The sequence below is a fragment of the Miniopterus natalensis genome, chromosome 3 (genome assembly GCF_054644295.1).
Source record: "Miniopterus natalensis isolate mMinNat1 chromosome 3, mMinNat1.hap1, whole genome shotgun sequence".
In the NCBI taxonomy this organism is placed as follows: domain Eukaryota; kingdom Metazoa; phylum Chordata; class Mammalia; order Chiroptera; family Miniopteridae; genus Miniopterus; species Miniopterus natalensis.
The window spans coordinates 80,161,845-80,182,852 of NC_142083.1; the positions used below are offsets into that span (position 1 = coordinate 80,161,845).

The following is a 21,008-nucleotide window of genomic DNA, read 5'->3' on the forward strand; positions in this document are numbered from 1 at the left end:
TTCTATTCAAGTTGTCGTTTGTGTGTGTCGAGAGAAAGATTTTCTCAGATGTGTAGTATTCAGAAGATTTAGGATTGAGATAAACGTTCCGAAAAGAAGAAATTTTGAAAAATTTATCCCATAACAAATGTATATTAATTAAAATAAGGGGCAGAAAATGAGTTAAGTATTGGCAGGGTGGAGGCACAGAATCCAGTAAAAGGTGCAGGCAACACAAGTGTTTTAAAAGATGGTTCTGAAACAGACAATATTCTTTAAAATTTTAAATTAAAATTATTAAAAACTGGGGGAAGGTAGGTTGATATAACAACCATATGTTGAAACTAACAAAGAATAGAAACGAGAAAGGGAGAAGCATTTAATTTCTCATCTCCTATAAAAGAGAGGATTATTAATTTGTAACCAATGTTAGGAGTTAGAGATAAGTTCACAAAAACTTTGTGGCCATTACTAGAAAAAGTGATAGTAAAATATGTAACTTCCAAACAACTGAGAGGATAATACTTTTTAAAAACGCACTGTAGTAAAATAAAGGCAAATTCAATAGTATGTATACTTGGAAACCCGTGTATAGCAAAATGACAGAATGAAGACCCAACCGAAAGTTCTGAAATAAATGATAGGTTCAACTTGCCAATAAAAGGGCTCTCAGAATAATTACAAATGAAGCTACAATGGCACATCTTGTGTAAAAGTTTCACACTAACAAAACCACACAGGGAGGGCAGGAGGGTAGTGCACTGTGTTCCTGGAAGAAGCTGAATAACTGTGAATGTTCCCCAAAGACCACACAGAACAATAAACGTGATGCAGACACAGGCAGAAAGGTTATGTGTCAAAAATCAACAGAAAACAAAAGCATAACTTGAAAGCATTGAAAGGACATTTACATTGATAAAGTGTAAAATCCACTGTGAGGACAGACAGAGCTTTGGAAATTAAAACAAGAACTGTTGGAAGTGATGTGAAGAAGCAATATGCAGTGGGAGACTTCAGTCCATCACAGTAATTTATCTCGAGTAAAATAAACAGAACTACAGGTGGAGAGGATGTAGGTAATGGGAAGACGAGTTCTAAGGATATTTAACAGCTGCTGCATACCATAGAGGCAATACCTTCACAAAAACTTATCTTATCCCCGCTTGCAAAGAAAATCCTAGCAAACAGCAGGTCATATTTCTTTTCCAATATGAAACAGAAATAGAAAATTTGTAAACTAGAAAATTAAGTCCCATGACTTGGAAATTATAAAATAATTTCCAAAACTATCAAAATTTGGAAGATAGCATTAAGCTCTTCACAGTGGCAAATTTCTCATCCTAGTTGCCTTAATTATTAAATAATTAGGAATTAAAATAAAATAAGTAATCTACTGAAGTTGCTAGAAATGACATCAAATAAGCAAAAAAACAAAATGATAAAGTGAACACAAAAACATCCTATAATTAAAACTGTGGGAAATGAAGATGAATTGCCACAACAGTAGAAGATGCCCTCGTCACTCACTGGTCCATTTAGGCAGAGTCACAAGCTCCAGGGTCCACAGGGACCAAGATGGCCCATCAAAAAGGAGCAGGTTGGTGTAAGATAATATGGAATTGTGGAGACTGGCATTTGCCTTGCCTAGAAAGGACAGCTACTCAACTCCACCAAATTATTGCAGTGAAGGAATGCAGATCTAGTTTTGCCAAATTCTCCAATATTTTAAGAGGAGAGAGAAATGAGAATTTTTCATATGAGATTCTCTGCTATATAAAATGATGTGTGAACTAAATAAAGCATGCCTATGAGCTGTATTTGGCTGGTAGGCTGCAAATATACAACTTCCGATTTAGACTCCTTACTTCAGCTTGAACCTATTTCAATAACATATTTTTCCAGAAAAACTCCATTTCATGTAGATGTTCAAATGTATTCTCACAAAACTGTATCAAGTATTCTTTTTTAAAATCTCCCATCTTTTTTCAATTCTAGTTCAGTTTAGTGATAACTCTTTAATTCTTAAATATGCTATATTTCTCAATGTGCTTTTATTGTCAAAGAATCCGCTCTGTTCATTAAATTCTAAAGTTTTTGGTTTTTCATTTTTCAGTTGCTAAGTGGGTAACAGTCTTATTCAAACTTTGTTATTTCTGGTTTATCACATGTAATTACAACTGTGCCTCTAATGTTTGTCCTTGGGAATTAAATTAAGTTGTCTTTGTGGCCCAATAAATAGCTGTGTATTGTTAATGTTCCAGAATCACTTCAAAAGAAGGGTGTTCTCTTTCTAAGGCTACAAAATTCATATTCCACAGACACCCACACGCACACATGCTCACGTACACACACCAAATTACGTCACTGCTACTTCCCAATGGCCCTTGATATTAGGCATGGCCATGCGACTTGCTTTAGCCAATGAGATGTGAACAGGAGGGACGAAAACGTCAAGAACCGCTATGTGACTCACTGGGTCTCTTTCCCTGGCCATCGCTGCCATGGAAATACAGACACAGAAGCCTCCCTCTGCCAGGACTCCTCCATGAGGATGACAAAGAGGAAACACCCAGCCAGCTCGCCACGGATACACTGCATGAGTAAGGACTTTAATTTTTTCGCATCAGGCTGCTGATGTTTGGGTGGGGGGGTATTTACTACTGCAGCATAACTTAACCTATCCTTACTGAAAAAGATCAACAACAAAAAGGGCAATCTGCAAAAGGAAAAAATGGATAACTAAATCCACATAGGAAAAATACATCATCTCACTTCTGAGTTAAAATCAGTTCCTGCTTTTCACCAGTCATATCAGTGAAGATTTGTTAAATAACACTCAATACTGGTCAAGGTGTTCTAAGATGGGCATTCTCATAAATTCCTTTTAGTGAGCCTTGCCTGAGAGAAATGTTATTTATGTTTGAAGAATTTCATCGTTCACATAATATTCTTGCTTACAGAAATCCAGCATGGTATCTGTTTTCACGATCATCCACTATGTGATCTCAGGAGGAAACAAACTTCCTAAGTGGGATTCTGAGATTGGCTGGCTTATCTGTGATCTTAAATGAAGTGCTAACACTCTTGCCAATGAAAAATAGCATAATGGTATCTATGTTATGCACTGGCACCATGATTAATTAAATGTCGTCTGTGGTTTCTTGGGCTAAACTAATTGTTGAAAGCAAGGCTATGGAAAAACCCATGTAGTTCCGATGTTTGACCTTTAGGGTAGCAATGGTGACTACAAGGACTGTGGGTGGGACGCTGCTTCTGAATGCCCTGGGAAGTAAAAAAACTTAGGTGTTAAAACTCCTAACTCTCCACTTGGGTCAGAGAGAACTAGAGTGGCCCCAAAAGAATTACTTGTTTCTTACAACTTCAGAGAAGACCCCAAATTTAATTGTGTAATCAGTAGAATTATACTTTAAATTGAAATCACAGACTCATCAAGTCTCATGAAATTTAGGGCACTGATTGGAAAGGAGTAGGACCTGAGACTTGGGGTGGGGACTTCTGGGTGGATTTAAAAAATGAAATGCCTGAGTTTCCCTGATGTCCTCTCTGAGGTCTCCTTGAGGTGAGACAAGACCAGCCTGAAGAATTTAGAGACCCTGACTCCCTGTGATAAACACAGCTGAGGCAGTGGCCTAGAAAGGAGATGCCTCTTTTCAAAGTTCACTCCCACCATGTTTTCCTGCCTTTACTCTCGTGACTAGAACCAGATTAGCACATCTCAGAAGTTCCAAGTCTGATGTGGGAGAACACAGAGTTGAAAGATGTAGCTAATTTATATTAGTGTAAACCTGGGGGATAGGTTTAACAATGGGTTCTAGGGAGTTAAAACAAGGGAGACAGAATATAATAATATTAGTTGCTCATGGTCTTATTGAAATGGGTGCACATACCAGAAATTCTGTTTTTATTATGTTGGCCTGAGTAGCTGGAAGAAGCTCAAACAGTTTAGTCTTTAGCTGAAATTTGGATTCAGTGTGGCCACCTGTCAATAGGATTAAGATGACAGACCTTTCCTGGCACGATGCAGAGGGAGGAACTGCTTAGGGAGGTAGGAATGTTGGAGTGGGTTTGTCACAAACGTCCACTGCCACTACATAGCCCAAGAAGGCTTAAAGGACTATCCCCTCACTAAAGCAACAAGACATCTAAAGACACCATCTTCAATTCACAAAGTACGCTCTAGGGTCAGGCTTGACTCATATGAGAATAACCTGGGGAGTGGCTGGACTACTTCATCCAAAGGTGATAGCAAGAGGCTATTAGGAACAGTAATTGGTTACCAAAACACTTACACATAGCCCTAGCCGGTTTGGTTCGGTGGTTAGAGGGTAGGCCCACGGACTGAAGGGTCCCGGGTTCAATTCCAGCCAAGGGCACATACCTCAGTTGCAGGCTCGATCCTTGGCCCCGACTGGGGCTCATGCAGGAGGCAACCAATCAATGTGTCTCTCACACATCAATGCCTCTCTCTCCCTTCGACTATTCCTGAAAAAGCAATGGGAAAATATCCTCAGATGAGGATTTTTTTTTTAAAAAGCAAACAAAAAAACACTTACATATAGGTTTGAAATATCTAGGTAATGTCATGGTTCTTGGGGGGATGTGTGTGTATGTGTGTTTTGTTCGGTCATTGCTTCAATATCCCATTGTCACTCTAAGTGGCCTATATCCACTAAGATCACAAATATATATGCAGTGGTTAGGATCTTATATTCGTAAGGCTCTTACTAGTAGCGTGACCTAGGCGAGTTGCTTGAAACCTCTGCCCTTCATTTTTCTCATCTATAAAATGAAGATCATAATACAGTGGTACCTTCGTTTTCGGATGTCTCGTTGACGAACATTTCAGTTTATAAATGTCGTAAACCCGCAAGTAAATGCTCCAGTTTTCGAACACACCTCGGAAGTGGAACCTGCCACACGGCTTCCGCTGCGGGCAAGATCCTGAGGCCCAGCTGTCAGCTGCTGATCCCTCAGTTTTCGAACGTTTCAGAGCTCAAACGGTCTTCCGGAGCAGATCACATTCGAAAACCAAGGCACCACTGTAGCACCTACAGCTGGACTAAATAAGTTAATAAATAAGGTGCTCAGAACAGTGCTTGGCCCCTGGTGAAGATTCTGTAATGCACTGGCTAGTATCATTGTCACCCAGTGTTACTATGGGGGCATGGAGAGCATTATGTAAGTGTTAGTTATCATCATTACCTAGTTAAAACTTAGCACAGTTAGATCAAGGCACATTCAGCAGTAATTCACTAACACAGAAGGATGTTTTTAATCACCATGATTTAATGCCAATGGTGCTTATCCACCAATGCAAGCATTTGCAGAGGTATTTTTATACAATTGACCTTCACCAGAACTTGGGCTCTGTGAATTACTTCCAGTCTTTAGAGTTACAAATGGAGTGCGTTGAGTTAACCGCTGGAGGCTAGGGAGGGGCTGCACTGCCCTGGAGAGGCCCTCAAAGGAGGAAACACAGTTGGGTTTGCTTCCCGTTTCTCAAAGTGTGCCCCAGACTAGCACCTGCCCAACTTTAACTTCTGTATGAATCACCTGGGACTCTTGTTAAGCTGCAGACTCTGGGTCAGCAGGTCTGGATGGGCCTGAGATTCCACATTTTAAGCAAGGCCCCAGGTGTTGCGGATTCTGCAGGTCCCTGGACCACTGTAAGAGGAGCAAGGAAGCAGAGCACTCTGCGTGTGCGAGAAGTGGGCCACCTGCTTTCAGGCACGGCTGACAGCCTGCCTGCCGACTGTCCACTTCCTTCATCAAAGTCCCCAAAAGAAAACAGCTTATCTGCCTTTCAGACATTTACCTTCTATTCAGACCTTTGCTCATGCAAATATTCTCAGGCTTGACGATTTCTCCTTCGAGTTAGATTTTTCTTTTGACCAAAGGGGCCCCAATTATATCAATGCACACACATCACTGTCCATAATCTGACAAGCTTGTTAAAGGATTCAGGTTCCTGGGTCCCATCTTGGGGATTCTGATTCTACTGGTCTGTTTTGTGGTTTTTAAACACACTCCCTGGGTGTTGTCTGATGTGCACTCAGGTTTGGGACCCTGTGCTTTTGGCTGCCCCAGGTGCTTCCACCTGGCAGTTCCACATTGTGCAGTCAGTGGACAAGCGTCTTCCCCAGCTCCCGGTAAAGAAGTGTGCATTCTAGCTCACAGACAAGACCCACGCCAGCTCCAGAGCATCCAGGCCGATGTGTTTGAGAAGGAAGCAGAAGGAAGCACTACTCAAAATTAAGCATGTACTTTTCTGTCTTCTAGGAGATCACAAATGAAAATAGAAAGGTCACAGCATATGACTAACCACCAAAGGACTAACGCGTGCAGTGGGTGGGCAGTGAGCGAGGGAAGGTGTGCACACACAGGCTAACAACTGGGACACTGCTCACTCTCCCATGGGACTCTGGCATCGTTTTGTTCTTTGCAGCTCAGTGGTTTGCCTCAACATGAACCACAAGAGAATCTTGCCAACCATAAAAAATAATCCAATTCACACATAACGGACACCAGATAAATCCTTTTTAAATTGAACTAAGCTGAATCAAGTCCACCGTCCAGGCAGTGGTAAATCCACAAAACAAACAAAAAAACTGCAAACCTGTTGAGAGATAAGAATTCATTTCAAAACCCCAAATCTGTTGGAATCTCACGAGATTCTGCATCTTGGAGAAGCAGGAGGAAAATTAAGGAGGAAGATGGCCGGGTCTGAGTTTGTTTCCAAATGGGAAGGACTTTGGTTCTTACGGAAGAGGAGAGGATTGCATTAGGAAATCTGAGCAGGCAGGGCAATGAGGGGCCACGGGCTGCTGCGAACGTCTCCTGGTTTGATTGTCTAAGGAAACTATTTGCAAAGCTCGCTGGATTCACTCCAGATGGCCACAGTGGTGGGGTTGCGGAAAGCAGTCCAAAATATCCCTTCGGTTTGAAGACACCAAGTCCGTATTCCCCAGAGAGGGATGCAGCAGGCTGGGAGGGGCCCTAGGAGCTGAGGGACCTCAGAGCTGAGGGAGCAGCTGGCGCGTGGTAGAGCCCACAGTCACGTTCAAGCAGCCTTTCTCAACCCACCTCTATAAAAGACTTAAGCTTTGAAGATACTTATTGGGTGATTACTTTATCAGTCCTTCCTAGGATGGTACAGAGCTAGTACCATGATGCTTTGGAGAGAAGTCGATGCCTGACAGTAAGGAGTGCCTTGGCACTGGGCTTAAATGCCTCCAGGAGCCTGGCTGAAAGGGTTGCAGGTTTCCACAACCTCGACTGAAGGAGAGAGGTGGCAAAAATCAACCAGAAAGAGTGAATCCTGGTCCCTGACTGGCCTTAGGGCAAAAGTCACCTAGCTGAAGGGGCTGATGAAAAGAAGAGTGGGACAGTGATCCACAGGGAGTGCAGAATTGAGGTCACGTTCCAAGAAAGAACCTTTGCAGTAATGGGCCAAAGATGAAGCCCTAGGTGCTGGGCAAAAGATTTGGTTTTTTTGTTTAGTATTTAACTGAGTAGTTCAGCCTATGCAATGTGCGTGCACACACACACACACGCACAGCGCCAGTGCCAGCACTGAAGGCAAACTGACCATGGGCCAAGAGAGCAACCCCAGCCCCTTCTGCCTGTCTTCCATTCTGTTCTCTAGAAAAACCAGCTCCACACACAGACTGGAACGGTGCGGCTCTGTGTCCAGGAAACCCAGCCGAGTTCCCTAATCCAGGGAGGTTACTGTTACACGCATAGCCAGCAAGGCACCCACTCCCAAGCAACCACCTAATGAAAGCCTCATGTGTTGACTCAGGCTGCAGACACTCTCAGGCTAATTCCAGCTGGGCCTCGTGCCGAAGGTATGACCTCACCGTCAGGAAAACCAGGGACCCCAGAAAGAGAAGACTGGTGTGTGGGCCAGACCTGCTCCTAATCGTGACCAGCTGGGATGGATGGAGACCGCACCACCTCTCCTGAAGCCCCTGAGGACCAGGGAGCAGGGCCTGGAGGCCGGGAGGCACAGTCATCTACAGCTAAGAATCCTCAGTTCTGGCCCAAGCACTCCTTTTTTTTTTTCTTTTTTTTTTTGGCATTATCCCCATAAAAATCTCTGTCATTCCACAAGGTTCATGCCAAAGAGAAGTTTAATTAGGTACGGCCAAATCTCTGTGGAGAATTCTCAGTTACAGAAGCTAGGAAGGAAGGATATAATTAGAACCTGACTTTTTTTTTTTTTAGAGAGCAGCTCAAAAGACCCCATTAACAGAAGGACATTGAAAAGCACCATCCATATCCAGAAGCTGGTATTCCAGAAATTTCACTTACCAGCATCATTTACAAGACACTTGAAGACCCACATTTCAGCCCCAGACTGGGCATTTTTCACTTAGAGCTTTACACTCTTGGGCATTCAATAAGTTGTGATGGCATTCCTTTGTCTACACAGCTTCACATCTTTTTACCTGATGTCATCACAATGAAATAGCTAATGACTTGGGCTTTTGTTAAAAGAACTAATGGAAATTCTCTGGAAGACTTGCTTATAAATTATGCCTTCAGGCATTGGTGGCTGAGTATGATAAGTTGCAAAAAAACCTGGTGGAATTTGAAGTCTCTTAAATTGAATCCCATATAAAGCATTTGCCTGAGTCCCGATGAGCCCTTTGAATAAACCATCATACGAGGTCCCCTGGGACTCCAAGGCCTCATGGAATTAGGGAGGGTTTGCAATGATGTAAAAATTCCCCATGAGTTGGATGACATTGAGTGACTATACAAAGAACAAGGATTGACTTTGATGAAGGCCCTTCAATCTCCTAGGAGTTACTCTCCAACAATTGCCCCAGCTCGTTTTTTATTAAATATTGCTAATTCCATTTGCTTTTAGTACATTTGACTAGGTCTTATTAGAATAGTTGTGGCTGGAATCAAAGCACAAAACCTCAAAGAACTTATATAGTTATATGCATAGCCCACGGCCACAGACAGTAATATGGTAAAGGCCTGGGGGAGTAGGAGCTAGGTGGAGAGGAGAATAGCGGGGTGGAAATGGAGGACATCTTTAATATTGTCAACAATAAAAAATATATATTTTTAAAAGCAACAAGCCTTAGTTCCATATATAGATGTATAGATTTAAATTTTTATTATTTTAAAGAGGAATCTTTTTTTTGTGGAAATATATCTCTAGAATAATGATGGGAGTCAATGGGAAGGAGATTTTGCTATATAGTATGTGCTTTGCTCCAGCTTTTCACAGATACTTCCAAAATGCAAAGAAAGGCCAAATCAAGCCTGCAAAGACAAGGTGATTCACATCTATCAAAGCTGTAAGACAAGGCTAGGTCCGTTCACACACCTGGACATCCTGATACAACATCTCTGACCTGAATTAGAAAAGAAATGTCCATGGCTGCACTTGGAGGTCGGTGCTGTGGTTCACTCACCATATGGTCACCCTACTGTCAATCTTCCAACAAGTTCCATAAGATAACAGAAGAAAGCCCAGTCTTCCGATTAGCCTTCAGGCAGAGCACACATCTCCCTACAATGATCTTGGTCCAGAAAGACTTCCTGGCCCCCTCCTCTGCTTTCTTTCACTTGGTATATACTTCATGTTCTACCAAGAGTCCCAATAGTCCACCGCTATGGACCCCTTATGCCCGAGATCAACCTGCTCTTCAAAGGGGGTGAGTGTGTGTGGGTTAAAAAATAAGAAGAAGAAAGCTCCTTCCTGGATCTCCAGCCAAGGCCATATATAAATGTCACGAAGGTCACACCAGTTTCAGATAGACTTTTAGGGTGTTAGAGTGGGGGAAAAACCTCAAAGATTATCAAATGTGCTCGTTTTTCAGAATTTTCAAAGTACAGTGAAACTCTTTTCCCCAGTAGGTAAATCAGAAGGAAAAGAAGCTGTTCTATCCACACAATAAAATATGATTTGGCCATAAAAAGAGATGAGGTACTGACACTTGCTGCAATATAGATGAACCTTGCAAACATTATGTGAAGGGAAAGAAGCCAGTCACGAAGGACCACGTGCTGCATAATTCCATCTGTGTGAAATTTCCAGAAGAGGCAAACCCATAAAGATAGCAAGAAAATTAGTGTTTGCCTAAGGCCGAGGGGAGCCTGAGGGGTTGGAAGGGAATGGCTAAGAGGCGCAGGGCTTCTTTTTGGAGTGGTGAAATGTTATAAAACTGATGATAGCATTGGTTGCACAAATCTGTGAATTGTACAGGTTAAATGGGTGACTTTTATGGTGTGTAAATTTTATCTCAATATAGCTGTTAAAGCCAGCCAGGCTTCCCTTATGCTGCTCCCTCTAATGGCCCAAGAACCACCTCTGCAGTCCCCTAGGGTTGTATGGAGTGATCTAGTCCAAGTTTCTACTCCTCAAATGTCCACCAAGACATGAACCCAAGTCTTTTGACTCCAAGTGCAGGGCCCTTTAAACCCAAAGCCCCGCTGATGAGCCAAGGTCCCCTCAGGGAGAGGCTGTGGCCGCGTCTCACCGTCCATGTCCAGGCGCTGCATGATTATGGCCAGCTCCACCTCACTCGGCATGTACCCCAGGGAGCGCATGGCCATTCCCAGCTCCTGCTTGGAGATGAAGCCATTCCCATCTCGGTCCAGAACCCGAAAGGCCTCTCGGATTTCTACAAGGAGAAAGCAAAGAAAGTCCAATGGTTACATGGCTTGGTCTATGGCACTGAAATCACTAGTGATGCTCTACTGGGAACTTTACAAGCAGTGATGTGTCAAAAACCCTTTAATTCAATAAAGGAGTGGCCAAAAGAGGAACAAAAGGAAAGAGAAAAAGAAAATAAATAAATAAATGAAAGGAAAAAAGGAGGAGGAGAGGAAAGGGGATGGGAGGAAAGGGGGTAGAAAAAGAGCTTTGGAAAGAGGAGGTAACTGGCCCGAGCATCCTAAAACACTGTGGTAGGTACACAGTTAGACAGTGGTCCCGGCAGAAAATCAAGCTACCCAAGGACACTCCCTAAGCAAGAATAAGCACTAGGTTTCACCTCTGAGAATAAAAGCTACCTCTTGACTTTGGCCATGAGGAGGAAAGGGGGATGAGTTCCTATACAGATTTATATCTCAGCTCCCTGCTGCTGCAGGAGCTGTGCAAAAACTTCTTCAACCTCATAGTAAGATAGAAGTTAAGTATCCTGCTGTTTTTATTTCATTCCAATAATTTTCAGTTGTTTTATGGCTATAAACAACTTCAGATCGATAAATGTGTCATAAAAGCCCAAAGGACATCTTTAATCACATTCTCCGAGGCTGGCAGGGAATTTGATTCTCTATCTATCAACAGGGTTATTTCACTCCGGCAGGTGGTCTCCCAACCTCTTACCCAACCCAACTTGCTCTGCTCTCCTTCCACCCAGAGTCCCTCCCTCCAGAGCCCCTGGGACGCTAGTTCTGGGTCAGCTGAGCAATTTATCACCCCGGGCAAGGCATGACATGGTGAATTCAAGATCACAGTCTGAAGACGAGAGTTTCATCCATCCATCGTATCTGAGCACCAGACTTGGCCAGCTTTGATTTTTCAAACCCGATGGAAGCCCAGGTATGGCAGCTGCCAACATTCATCATGCCATTCAACAAGTATTGGCTGTCTGTACCTGACAGCGCCGTAGTTAGAACCACAGAGAAATAAGCAGAACCTGTTGAGCATTGTGGTTCCCCTTCAGGGCCCTACACTCCAGTCAGGAAGGTGAGAGCCACACAGAAACTCGCAGAAACACTTAAAACTAATGCAAGACACCTGGCCCTAGTCCATTTGGTTACTACTTTTCTAAATATCTGACTTGCTCCCTGAAAATACCTTGAACCACACCCTTTCCCAAATGGGCTTTGCCCTTTCTTATTTATGTTAATTTCCTGTGGTCACTGTAACACCACCACAAACTTGGTGGCTTAAAACAACAGAAATTTATTCTCTCACTCTGGAGACCAGAAGTCTGAAGTCAGTATCACTGGACCAAAGTCAAGGTGTGGACAGGGACACTGGAGGTTCTGGGGGTGCGGGGGTTGTTCTTGCCTCCTTCCAGCTTCCAGTGGCTGCCGGCATTCCTTGCCTTGTGGCCCCACCACTCTATTCCCTGCCTCTGTGATTACACTGCCTTCCCCTCTTTTGTGTGTAATCTCCCTCTGCCTCCTTCTTATAAGGACCCTTGTGTTTGCATTTAGGGACCACCCAGTCAATCCAGGAAATCTCCCCATCTCAAGAGCCTTAACTTAATTACATCTGCAAAAACCCTTTCTCCAAGGTAACATTTACAGGTTCCAGAGATGAGCACCTGGTACTTTTGGGGGCTGTTTTTCAGACTACTGAACCATCCCATCCAGTTCTTTCATCTGAATCACCCTGCCTTGCTCTTTACTTGCCCAAATCAAATTAGTCCTTCAAGGCCAAGTCAGGGGCCATGGAACTCACAAAGAAAGTCTTTGCTCATCACAGCCAAAGTCATCTCCGTTTTTGCCAATCATTCAGCAGGTCACTTGTTCCTTTCACCTGGCCTCTAGAAATAAGATGACTGGTGTAGAAACCAGGACTACTCCTCTGAGCTGCAAGCTCCTCATATACTTCATTCATCTTTGAATGTTCCCACCCACACTCAGAAGGAGGCACTAGGCAGACAGCAATGGATGGTGGGTCTGAATAAATAAGGATTGTATGTTGGTAGCAAATCCATCATTGATACTAATTTAGGAGGCTGAATGCCTTCTGTGAATAACTGTGAGCTCCAGCAGAGACAAGACCAGCCAGTGAGCCAGGACCCTCGGCTCCCGGCCAAACATATTAGCTAATTAAGTCTGCAGCCAAACCCTGAGGCCTCAGTTTGCTCATGTGTAAAATGAGCTGGTTAGCCGCGAGGATCCCTGAGGTCCTTCCAGCCCTCCTTTTCGTAGATCCATGGACATCGTTAAAGTGTTTAAGAGAAGAACAGGAAGCCTGTGTTCTCTTTCATACCCTATTAATCTGTTGTTCAAACACCCCTCTTTTTTCCATTGACGATACAGAAAAAATTTTTAGTCCACTCCAAATTCTGAATCAAGGAGTTTGTCTGCACTTTTCAGCTTTCTCATCAACAAAACATGCCCAAGATTACCTAAAGCAGCCATATGTTTTCCTACCAAGTCTCTGATGGCCTAAAAAGAGCGCAGAGCTGCTGCACAGCTTGAGGTCATGGCACACAGCACTCAAGGACACTGCAGCAGAGACCACGACCTCCCGTGAGCCCAGATCCCTGGGCACCAAGGGCAGGAGGATGCGGAGACTGTCTCCGGAGGTGGGAGTCAGCCCATGAGAAAGCCAGTCTGGCTCTTCCCCACAAACTGGGACAGTCTTCTCCTCCAGGCTCAATTTCTCCATCTGAAAAATAGGTTGGGCTGGGTCTCCTTTCAGCCTTTATCGCAGGGTTTTACATGGGGCTGGCACATACCATACAACAGTAGGAAATGTCAGATAATGGCAGGGGCTCCACCTGGGGTCACAGAAGAGGCCAGGATCCCAGGTGGGCCAGCTGGAGAGTCAGCCACAGGCAGAGGCCTGCCCCGTGTTCTCTGGACAACTACTTTCCCAAAGCACCATCTCCACTTCCTGTCCCTTTGACACCAACCTGCAGTCTCTGGGCTGTTGTTATCACTCTGAAAGGATGACCCCCTTTTGTTGACAGGGCCTGACGTCATCCCAGTGTTCTCTCTGCAGGCCTAGATCTTACCAACCAATGAGCCTATATCGTTACACTGGGCATCCAGGAGGGGCCTGGTTGGGGGTGTTTGAGAGCTTGGCCTGGAAATGAAGGCCTTGGCGTGTGTGCCTGCTGATCCCCACCCAGCTCCTTAGGCTACTCCCAGAGTTGTCTCACCCTGAGGCTACTGGGTTTGGTAAAGCAGACCGAAGATGGGGTCACCCCAGCATCACCCCGCTGAGAAGAGAAATGCTCTTTCAAGGCTTTGAAACACCATGATTTGTCCCATCTGCAGTGTGTAACCAGGCAGGCCCTGCCCCAGTCCAGGACACGACAGGCAGGCACATATCAGCTCCAAGTTTTGTTTTCTGTGTCCCCAAATATGTGGCACAAAGCCTTCCTCTTCTGATTGCATAGAATATCTGCTCCTGGCTCCCTGGATAAAGCTCACTAACTTCACTTCTTTCAAAATATTAGAGTCAAAAAAAAAAAAAAAAAAAAGTACAACACTAGAAACCCATAATGGGAGTCTCCGGAGAGTTAGGATAGGGGAAGCCCAGCCAAACGAGAAGCTTATTAGGAGGAAATGGGTCTTGCAGTCTGAGACATGTGATGTGTGCCTCGTTTTATTTTTAATAGTGAACAGGGTGTGAGAAATATGCCCATAAAACCAGGGGAGACACGAGAGCAGGCCAGGTCCCACTGCCTCCAGCTGCAGGCGGCCAGCTCGCAGCACGAAGGGGCTCTGGCCGCTTTCCACACCCTTGGGAAGTGAAACTGCAGATTGAGTTTTCAGAAACAACCCAGTAATGTGCTGTGCTTTTCACTGGAATACACTCCCTCTTCGGGCTAACGTCCCTTGTGCTTCATAGTTCCGTAAGCGTGCCGTGCGTTTGGTTTTTAATTCAATTTCAGTCTCACACAACACATGCACAGCAGGCACCAGTACGGCAATTCCACCCTCCCCGAGATGCCTAGCGGGCGCCCAAAAGGGCGTGTCTGTGATGGTGATCAGAGTCTGCCCAACAGTCATGGTGTGAAAAGAAACATGTTAAGACATCTCCTGAAAAAAGAAATTCATTCTCTGCATATGGAATCTCTCAGAGCCAAAGTCTTCATTCCCACAGGTATCTGTGCCTCTCCTCCTTGGAGTGATGTGATGTTCTGGAGCCAAGCTAGACGTGGTCCTGCTCCAGAGCCCAAGAGATTCACTTCTCATTAAGCTAGTGAGTCTATTTTCTTTACTTTTTTTTCTTTTCTTTTTTTTTAAGAATAGCTTATTGATTTTTAGAGAGAGGAAGGGAGAGGGAGAGAGAGAGAGAAACATCGATGGATCCACTGCCTCCTGCACACCCCTGACCAGGGAATCAAGCCCATAACCAGGGCATGTGCCCTGACTGGGAACTGAGCCGGCAACCTTTCGGTGCACGGGACAACACCCAACCAACTAAGCCACACCGGCCAGGGCACAAGTCTATTTTCTTAAAGATATCCACAATTTCCTCTGGTACCACCTGCATCCTGATCCACCCTCTGACAACCCTCTGTTCTGTAATGTGCCCTAGGGACATAGCCAATTCAAGCAATAACAACGGCAAGGGCATACCTACCATACGGAACAGACTCATCAATCAATCTGCTGGAACGGCGTGTGCACCAGATGAAATCCAGACCCAGTCAGAGTCAATACTCACTGGCTCATGTCTGGCTTTGAAGAGTGGGCTGAAATCCACAATGCTAATGTGCAAACTCAGATCGGTAACCAAGAACAACAGTTTTGTCATCTCAGTCCCCATTACATGTGAAATCTGCTTATTCGCCACAGAAATGTATCTTTAGGAAGACTGGGCTTTAACCACAAAAAGAGATGGCTCTATTCAACAACAAGATGAATTCTGTGGATACACGTCATTGAGAAATTGCAACACCAGAGATAGACGCAGTTCAGCAGCGCTAGGCAAGGCAATTATTAAATAACAACACAAATGTACCAGAAAATATAAGATACAAACTTGGAGGTCATTTTTCAGAAGAAATAATGAGACAGGGACTGAGCCAATGACAAAAGAGACTTAGAAGGGTTTCCACCCTCTCTAGGAAAGAAAAGAAATGAATATTTTGGGATGATTCCTCAATGGAGAGTAGCTGTTTGCTTACGATATGCCAGTGCTACCCCACAATAGAGAGGTAGCAAAAGATACTTTGCAGGCTGCAAGAAACTTATATTCTAGTTGGAAAGACAAAGAGGTGACCAGATATTCATAACATAAAATGACAAGCTCAGTAATACAAGTCTGCACAAAATCTCGCTGAAGTCCCTCCAGGGGATGAAAGACATGACAGAGAGACAGCTCTGTGAGAGGGTCACCTTTGAATGTTTTGAATCTTAATGCCACGGAGAGAGGGAAAGGAGGCAGAGAGGAAAGAATGTGCCAAGATGGGCATGTCTAACGCTCTGGCTGCGCGGTGGGTATAAAAACACCAAGAGACAAGGGTGGCGAAGGGCACTGGGGCAAGATTGCAAAGGGCCTTCAAAGCCTTTTGAGCTTTACCCTGCAGGCCAGAGGCAGGGGGAGGGCGTGGGAGGGATTGGCAGTTTGTAAATAAAGTTTTATCGGAACACAACCGTGTTTACATAGTGTCTGACTGTTGTCCATTGTCTACTGCTTTTGTACTATACAAATAAAATTGAGAAATGATGGCAGAGATGGTTGGGTCCTTGAAGCTTAAAATATTTACACTCTGGCCTTTAAAGTTTGTGAACCCCAACGTTGGCCACGGGGAGCCCTCATTGGGTTTAGGTTGAAGAAAAGTAAACGGATCAGATTGATTTTTAAACTGAGGGCTCTGGCATCAGGTGGCTAACACTAGAACGACAAGAGATGAGAAGCAGGGCCTCCAAAAGAGGCTGTCACAGAGGCAGGGGCTAACTGAGGAACCTGGAGCTGAGCAACATGGAGTTGGTGGGAAGGCCAAGGAGGCTTCCTGAGAGAGTGATCAGTGCTCGGGAGGGGCAGGTATGCAGGGTCTGGGAGGAAGGATCGAGGCTCAGGCTGGGGTTGCTAGTTTGCCCGATAGGGTAAGTAGGGAAGACATTAACTGAGAGAGAATTCAGAAGGAAGCACCAGTTTTCAAGGAGGGAAGGGGAATGACCTTTTGGCCACACAGGGTACTGGGAAGGCCCTGAGAGGACACCCAGGCAGTGGATCTGGCGAGCGTGTGGAAACCTGCAGCTGGCATTTGGAGAAAATGGGGATAGAATGACCATAATTGCACATAAAACACTGGTTCAGTCCCAGTGTGGGCTTTAGTGTGAATGACTTCCAATTTAATTATCATCAATCAAGCCACAAAAACAACTAATCGGTTCCAGTAATTATGGGACACAGAGGTGAGAGCTCAGACTGGGAAGGGGACAGGACCTTTAGGAGGAGGGGTGAACTGGGAGGAGGCGGGTGCAGCAGGAACACAGAATTGTCCTGGTATTTATAACTGGGGACAGGCCACATGGATGGGGGTAGGTGGAGGAGGCAGCGCATAATTCACATTTTTAACCTGGCTTTTTTTTTTCCTCTGTACATCTTTAAAGGGTTAAAGAATCCTCACTCAGGTTTGAAGTGTGACTGAATCCATCTCAACAAATTTATTGAGCTTCCTCCAGGCTCTGATTTGATGAATGCCGCAGCAGGACACCAAAGAGCCACATCAGAGGGGGTCCTAACCTGGGGTGGAGGCACTTCCTGTATATATTTGTTTGTTTGAATAGACTCTTGTTTCACAAAGAATTGTAGGAGGTTTTAAAAAATTAAAACTTACCTGAGAAACAAAGACAAATGCACCGGAGTGAGAGAAGATGAAATAGGAAACACTGGGAAAATATACAGGGAGGATGTGAGACATAAGAGAACCTAGAAGAAGGCTGAGGACTGGAGTTAAGGCAACAGACAGGGCTTCCAGCCAGGGGCAGCCAGGGGCACCCATGTGCAAGGGGAGGAAGGGGCTGCATTCATGGGCTCTGGGCCCTTGGTTGGAAGTGAGGGCCCAGTGAGGAAGTGTCTGCAGAAGGACAAGGCTGGTTATAGTGACAGTCCCTCCCTGAGAGCATACCTGAATCTATGACTATGGTTTGAATCCAGGCTTGAGCAGGGCTTCTCTAAACTTCCTGCCCCACACTAACTGGGAGCCACTGTTCACTTGGGAGCAGGCAGGAGGCAGTGCTGGAAACCAGTTCAAAGGCCTAGTGATCAAGGCTGGTGGGCCTGTGGTGCAAGGCTCACACTGTGTACCCCAGGTGTCCCCACACACCTGACTCTTCTTACTATCTTATGGCCCAAATGACAATTTGAATTCAAAAGTAAAGCCAACTATTTCCCTAGCTAGTGTTCAGAAAGAAAAGCATTTCAATAGCTTATTAGATGGTGAAATTATACAGATAAAGACCAAAAATCCTAACTCATGAAAAATAATCACTTCTTTCCTAAAATAGGGTGGCACGAGGTAATCTGAAAGCTAGGGGCATTTTTACGAGTGAGGAGATGGAAGAGAGTTTATCTGTCTCCAAATTTTATAATTTGACAAATCAAGCTGAATTGATTTTAGCATGCCAGGTCAGTTAAAGCTAATGGAAAAACTCCCCAACTGTAAAAGAGCAGACCAGGGGCACCCTGGGATGGACTGCCTGCTCCTGGCAGGACCGAAAGAAAAACCGCTAATTAGGTTGGAATAAGTATGAGAGTCAGAATGGCTGGAAGGCCTCTATACAAAAAGTCATGGTGACGAGTGAGGAAAGAGAAAAGGGACATCTAGCAAGGGGGCAGTTCTCTTTGTCTTGAGGGGTTCTGGACCTGACCTCTGGGATGGGGACAGCCTCCACAAAAGACTAGAGCTAGACCTGCATCTAGCTCTAGATGCAGGAATGTTACATCTTTTCAGGTTACACATTCATTTATGCCTCTTCTGAAAAATGTCCCCAAAATCTATAAAGAAAACAAATCTACACTGCGCAGGTCAGCAATAACCATCGTTAACATATTAGGATATTTTATTCCAAATGTTTTACATATAAATATTCTTAAATTAGAGCCATGCACTCTCTGTAGCTTTATATCATTTCTTTTTCATTTAACACGCTATCATTTCAATCTTGCATACTATTTATTAGACCTTAACACATCACTTTTGAGGACTATATAGTGTTCCATAACATGGCTACAGCCAAACTGATGTCAACAAACTTCCTAGTAGGACATTTAGATCATTTCCAATTTTAAATAATGCTGCACTGGGTAGCTTTGTACATAAGTTTTCACATATTTTCATGATCACTTCCTTAAGATAGTATCCTAGGAATGAACTACCAGGTCAGGAACATTTTTAAAGCACTTAACACGTATTGCCAAGTTGGCCTCTATGATTTGTTTCTACTCCAAACACTTCTGACACCACATGTGTGCCTTTTCCCACACCAACTGATTCTCCAACTCTGCGGATACCAACTGGATATTCAGTAATTTGATCCAGTTCTGATGCTAACCACTCAGGGTAGCGTAGACCCTCTAGGCCACCTGTTCTTCTGACAAACTGGACATAAAGCCTAGGGTTCCCACAACCCCTCCTCAGATTCAATAATTTGCTAGAACAGCTCACAGAACTCAGGAAAGCTCTTTACTTACATTTACCAGTTTATTAAAAAGGATATGACTCAGGAACAGCCAAATGGTTGGGTATGGAGAGTGGAGAATGCTCGGAGTTTCCATATGCTTTCCAGGAGCACCACCCTTCCAACACCTCAATGTGTTCACCAGCCAAGAAGCTCTCCAAACCCCACTGTTTAGGGGTCTTATGCAGTTTCCATCAATTAAGCATGACTGATTAAATGTTGGCCGTTGGTAATTCAACTCAATCTCCAGCCCCCAGAGGTAGGAGGATGGGACTAAAAGTTCCAACCTTCTAATCATGTCTAGATCTTTCTGGCAACCAGCCCCCATCCTGAATTAATCCAGGGACCGAGTCACCAGTCATCTCATTAACATACAAAAGATACTTATCACTCTAGACAGTCCAAGGGTTTTAGGAGCTCTGTGCCAAGAACCAGGGAAGATCAATATGTATTTCCTATTATAGTACAATATCACACCTTCCAAAAAGGCAGTATCAATTAACACCATTCTCTATTTCACATCATTTTTATGCACAAAAATCCAGTCTCCATGAGATATGCCTTTCACCTGGTTTTCATTTAGGCTTCAGTACCTGAAGTTCACGGACAAATGATCACAAAGGGAGGCTACGAGGAAAGGTAGACAATTCAGGTGATGTCTGAAAAAGACCTTCAGGGTAATTCCAGGACCATGAGTGGACCCACATTCAGCACAGAAACTGGCCCAAAGGAGGGGCCCAGGAAATGCCCACGCATGGCTGAGATGGAACTGATTCTCAGAGAGGGGAAAGGGGCCACGTGGTTGTTAGTGTCAGAGCAGTGATTTGAACCCAGGCCTTCTGACCCCAGAATCTGCACCCCTAAACTCCATAATCTACCTCTTCAAACACATGTCTCCTCGAACAGTACACACCCTTCCATATGTGGCACACACTGGTGTTTTTAAGTCTATTTCTTTCTTTTCTTCTTTTTTTTTTTAATGCACGCCGCATTCTGCTAAATTGATCTCACTGCACACAAAGGTTTGGGACCCCCACTTTGAGATGCCCTGCCTGGCCTGCATCTTGGCTTCCCCAGAGCTCACTGTTACCTTCTGGCACACACCCTTCTCCTCTTCCAGTTACCACTTCGGACTCTCCCCAGCAGCCTCCAGAGCTTGTCTGATGACACCCCAGGTATCTCTCTCCCATGAATCAATGCCCTCCTGCATCACTGCTTCTCTAGCTGGACCGTCTTGTTTCCTGCCTCTGTACTGAGCAATTAGCTCCGTCACTACCATCAAAACACCACATGCTACTTGCCTCTGTGCCACCATCTACCGAACACCTTTCCTGAGTCCCAGAGGGATGTCACATTCTAAAAGGACACAGAAAGGTTTTTGCTTTTGTAACCCCCACAGGCCTACCCATTTTAAGACAAAGCACTTGCTGAGTGATAGATTTAGTCCTTGCAGGTCTAAAACCCCCCAGCTGCACCTTCAGCCCAAAGTGTTACCTGCCCCTGCCCCTGCCCCTGCCCCTGCCCCTGCCCCTGCCCCTGCCCCTGGCCCTGGCCCTGCCCCTGCCCTCTGCCCCTGGCCCTGCCCTCTGCCCAATTTGGGCCAACTTCAGCTCTAGAACAGGATCAGGGAGGGGGCAGAAGCAGGCATATTC

At 44.7% G+C, this 21,008-nt stretch overlaps 1 protein-coding gene across 2 annotated transcripts in view; it reads right to left on the reverse strand.

The window, feature by feature from the left end:
• The window catches only part of CALN1 (calneuron 1), a 379,805-nt gene that overhangs the window by 175,907 nt on the left and 182,890 nt on the right, over positions 1–21,008 (reverse strand). For both annotated transcript variants that reach the window (XM_087815617.1, XM_016225136.2), the window contains exon 3: positions 10,503–10,646. In XM_087815617.1, coding sequence (XP_087671743.1) covers positions 10,503–10,646 — 144 coding nt within the window. The remainder of the gene's footprint in view (positions 1–10,502; positions 10,647–21,008) is intronic.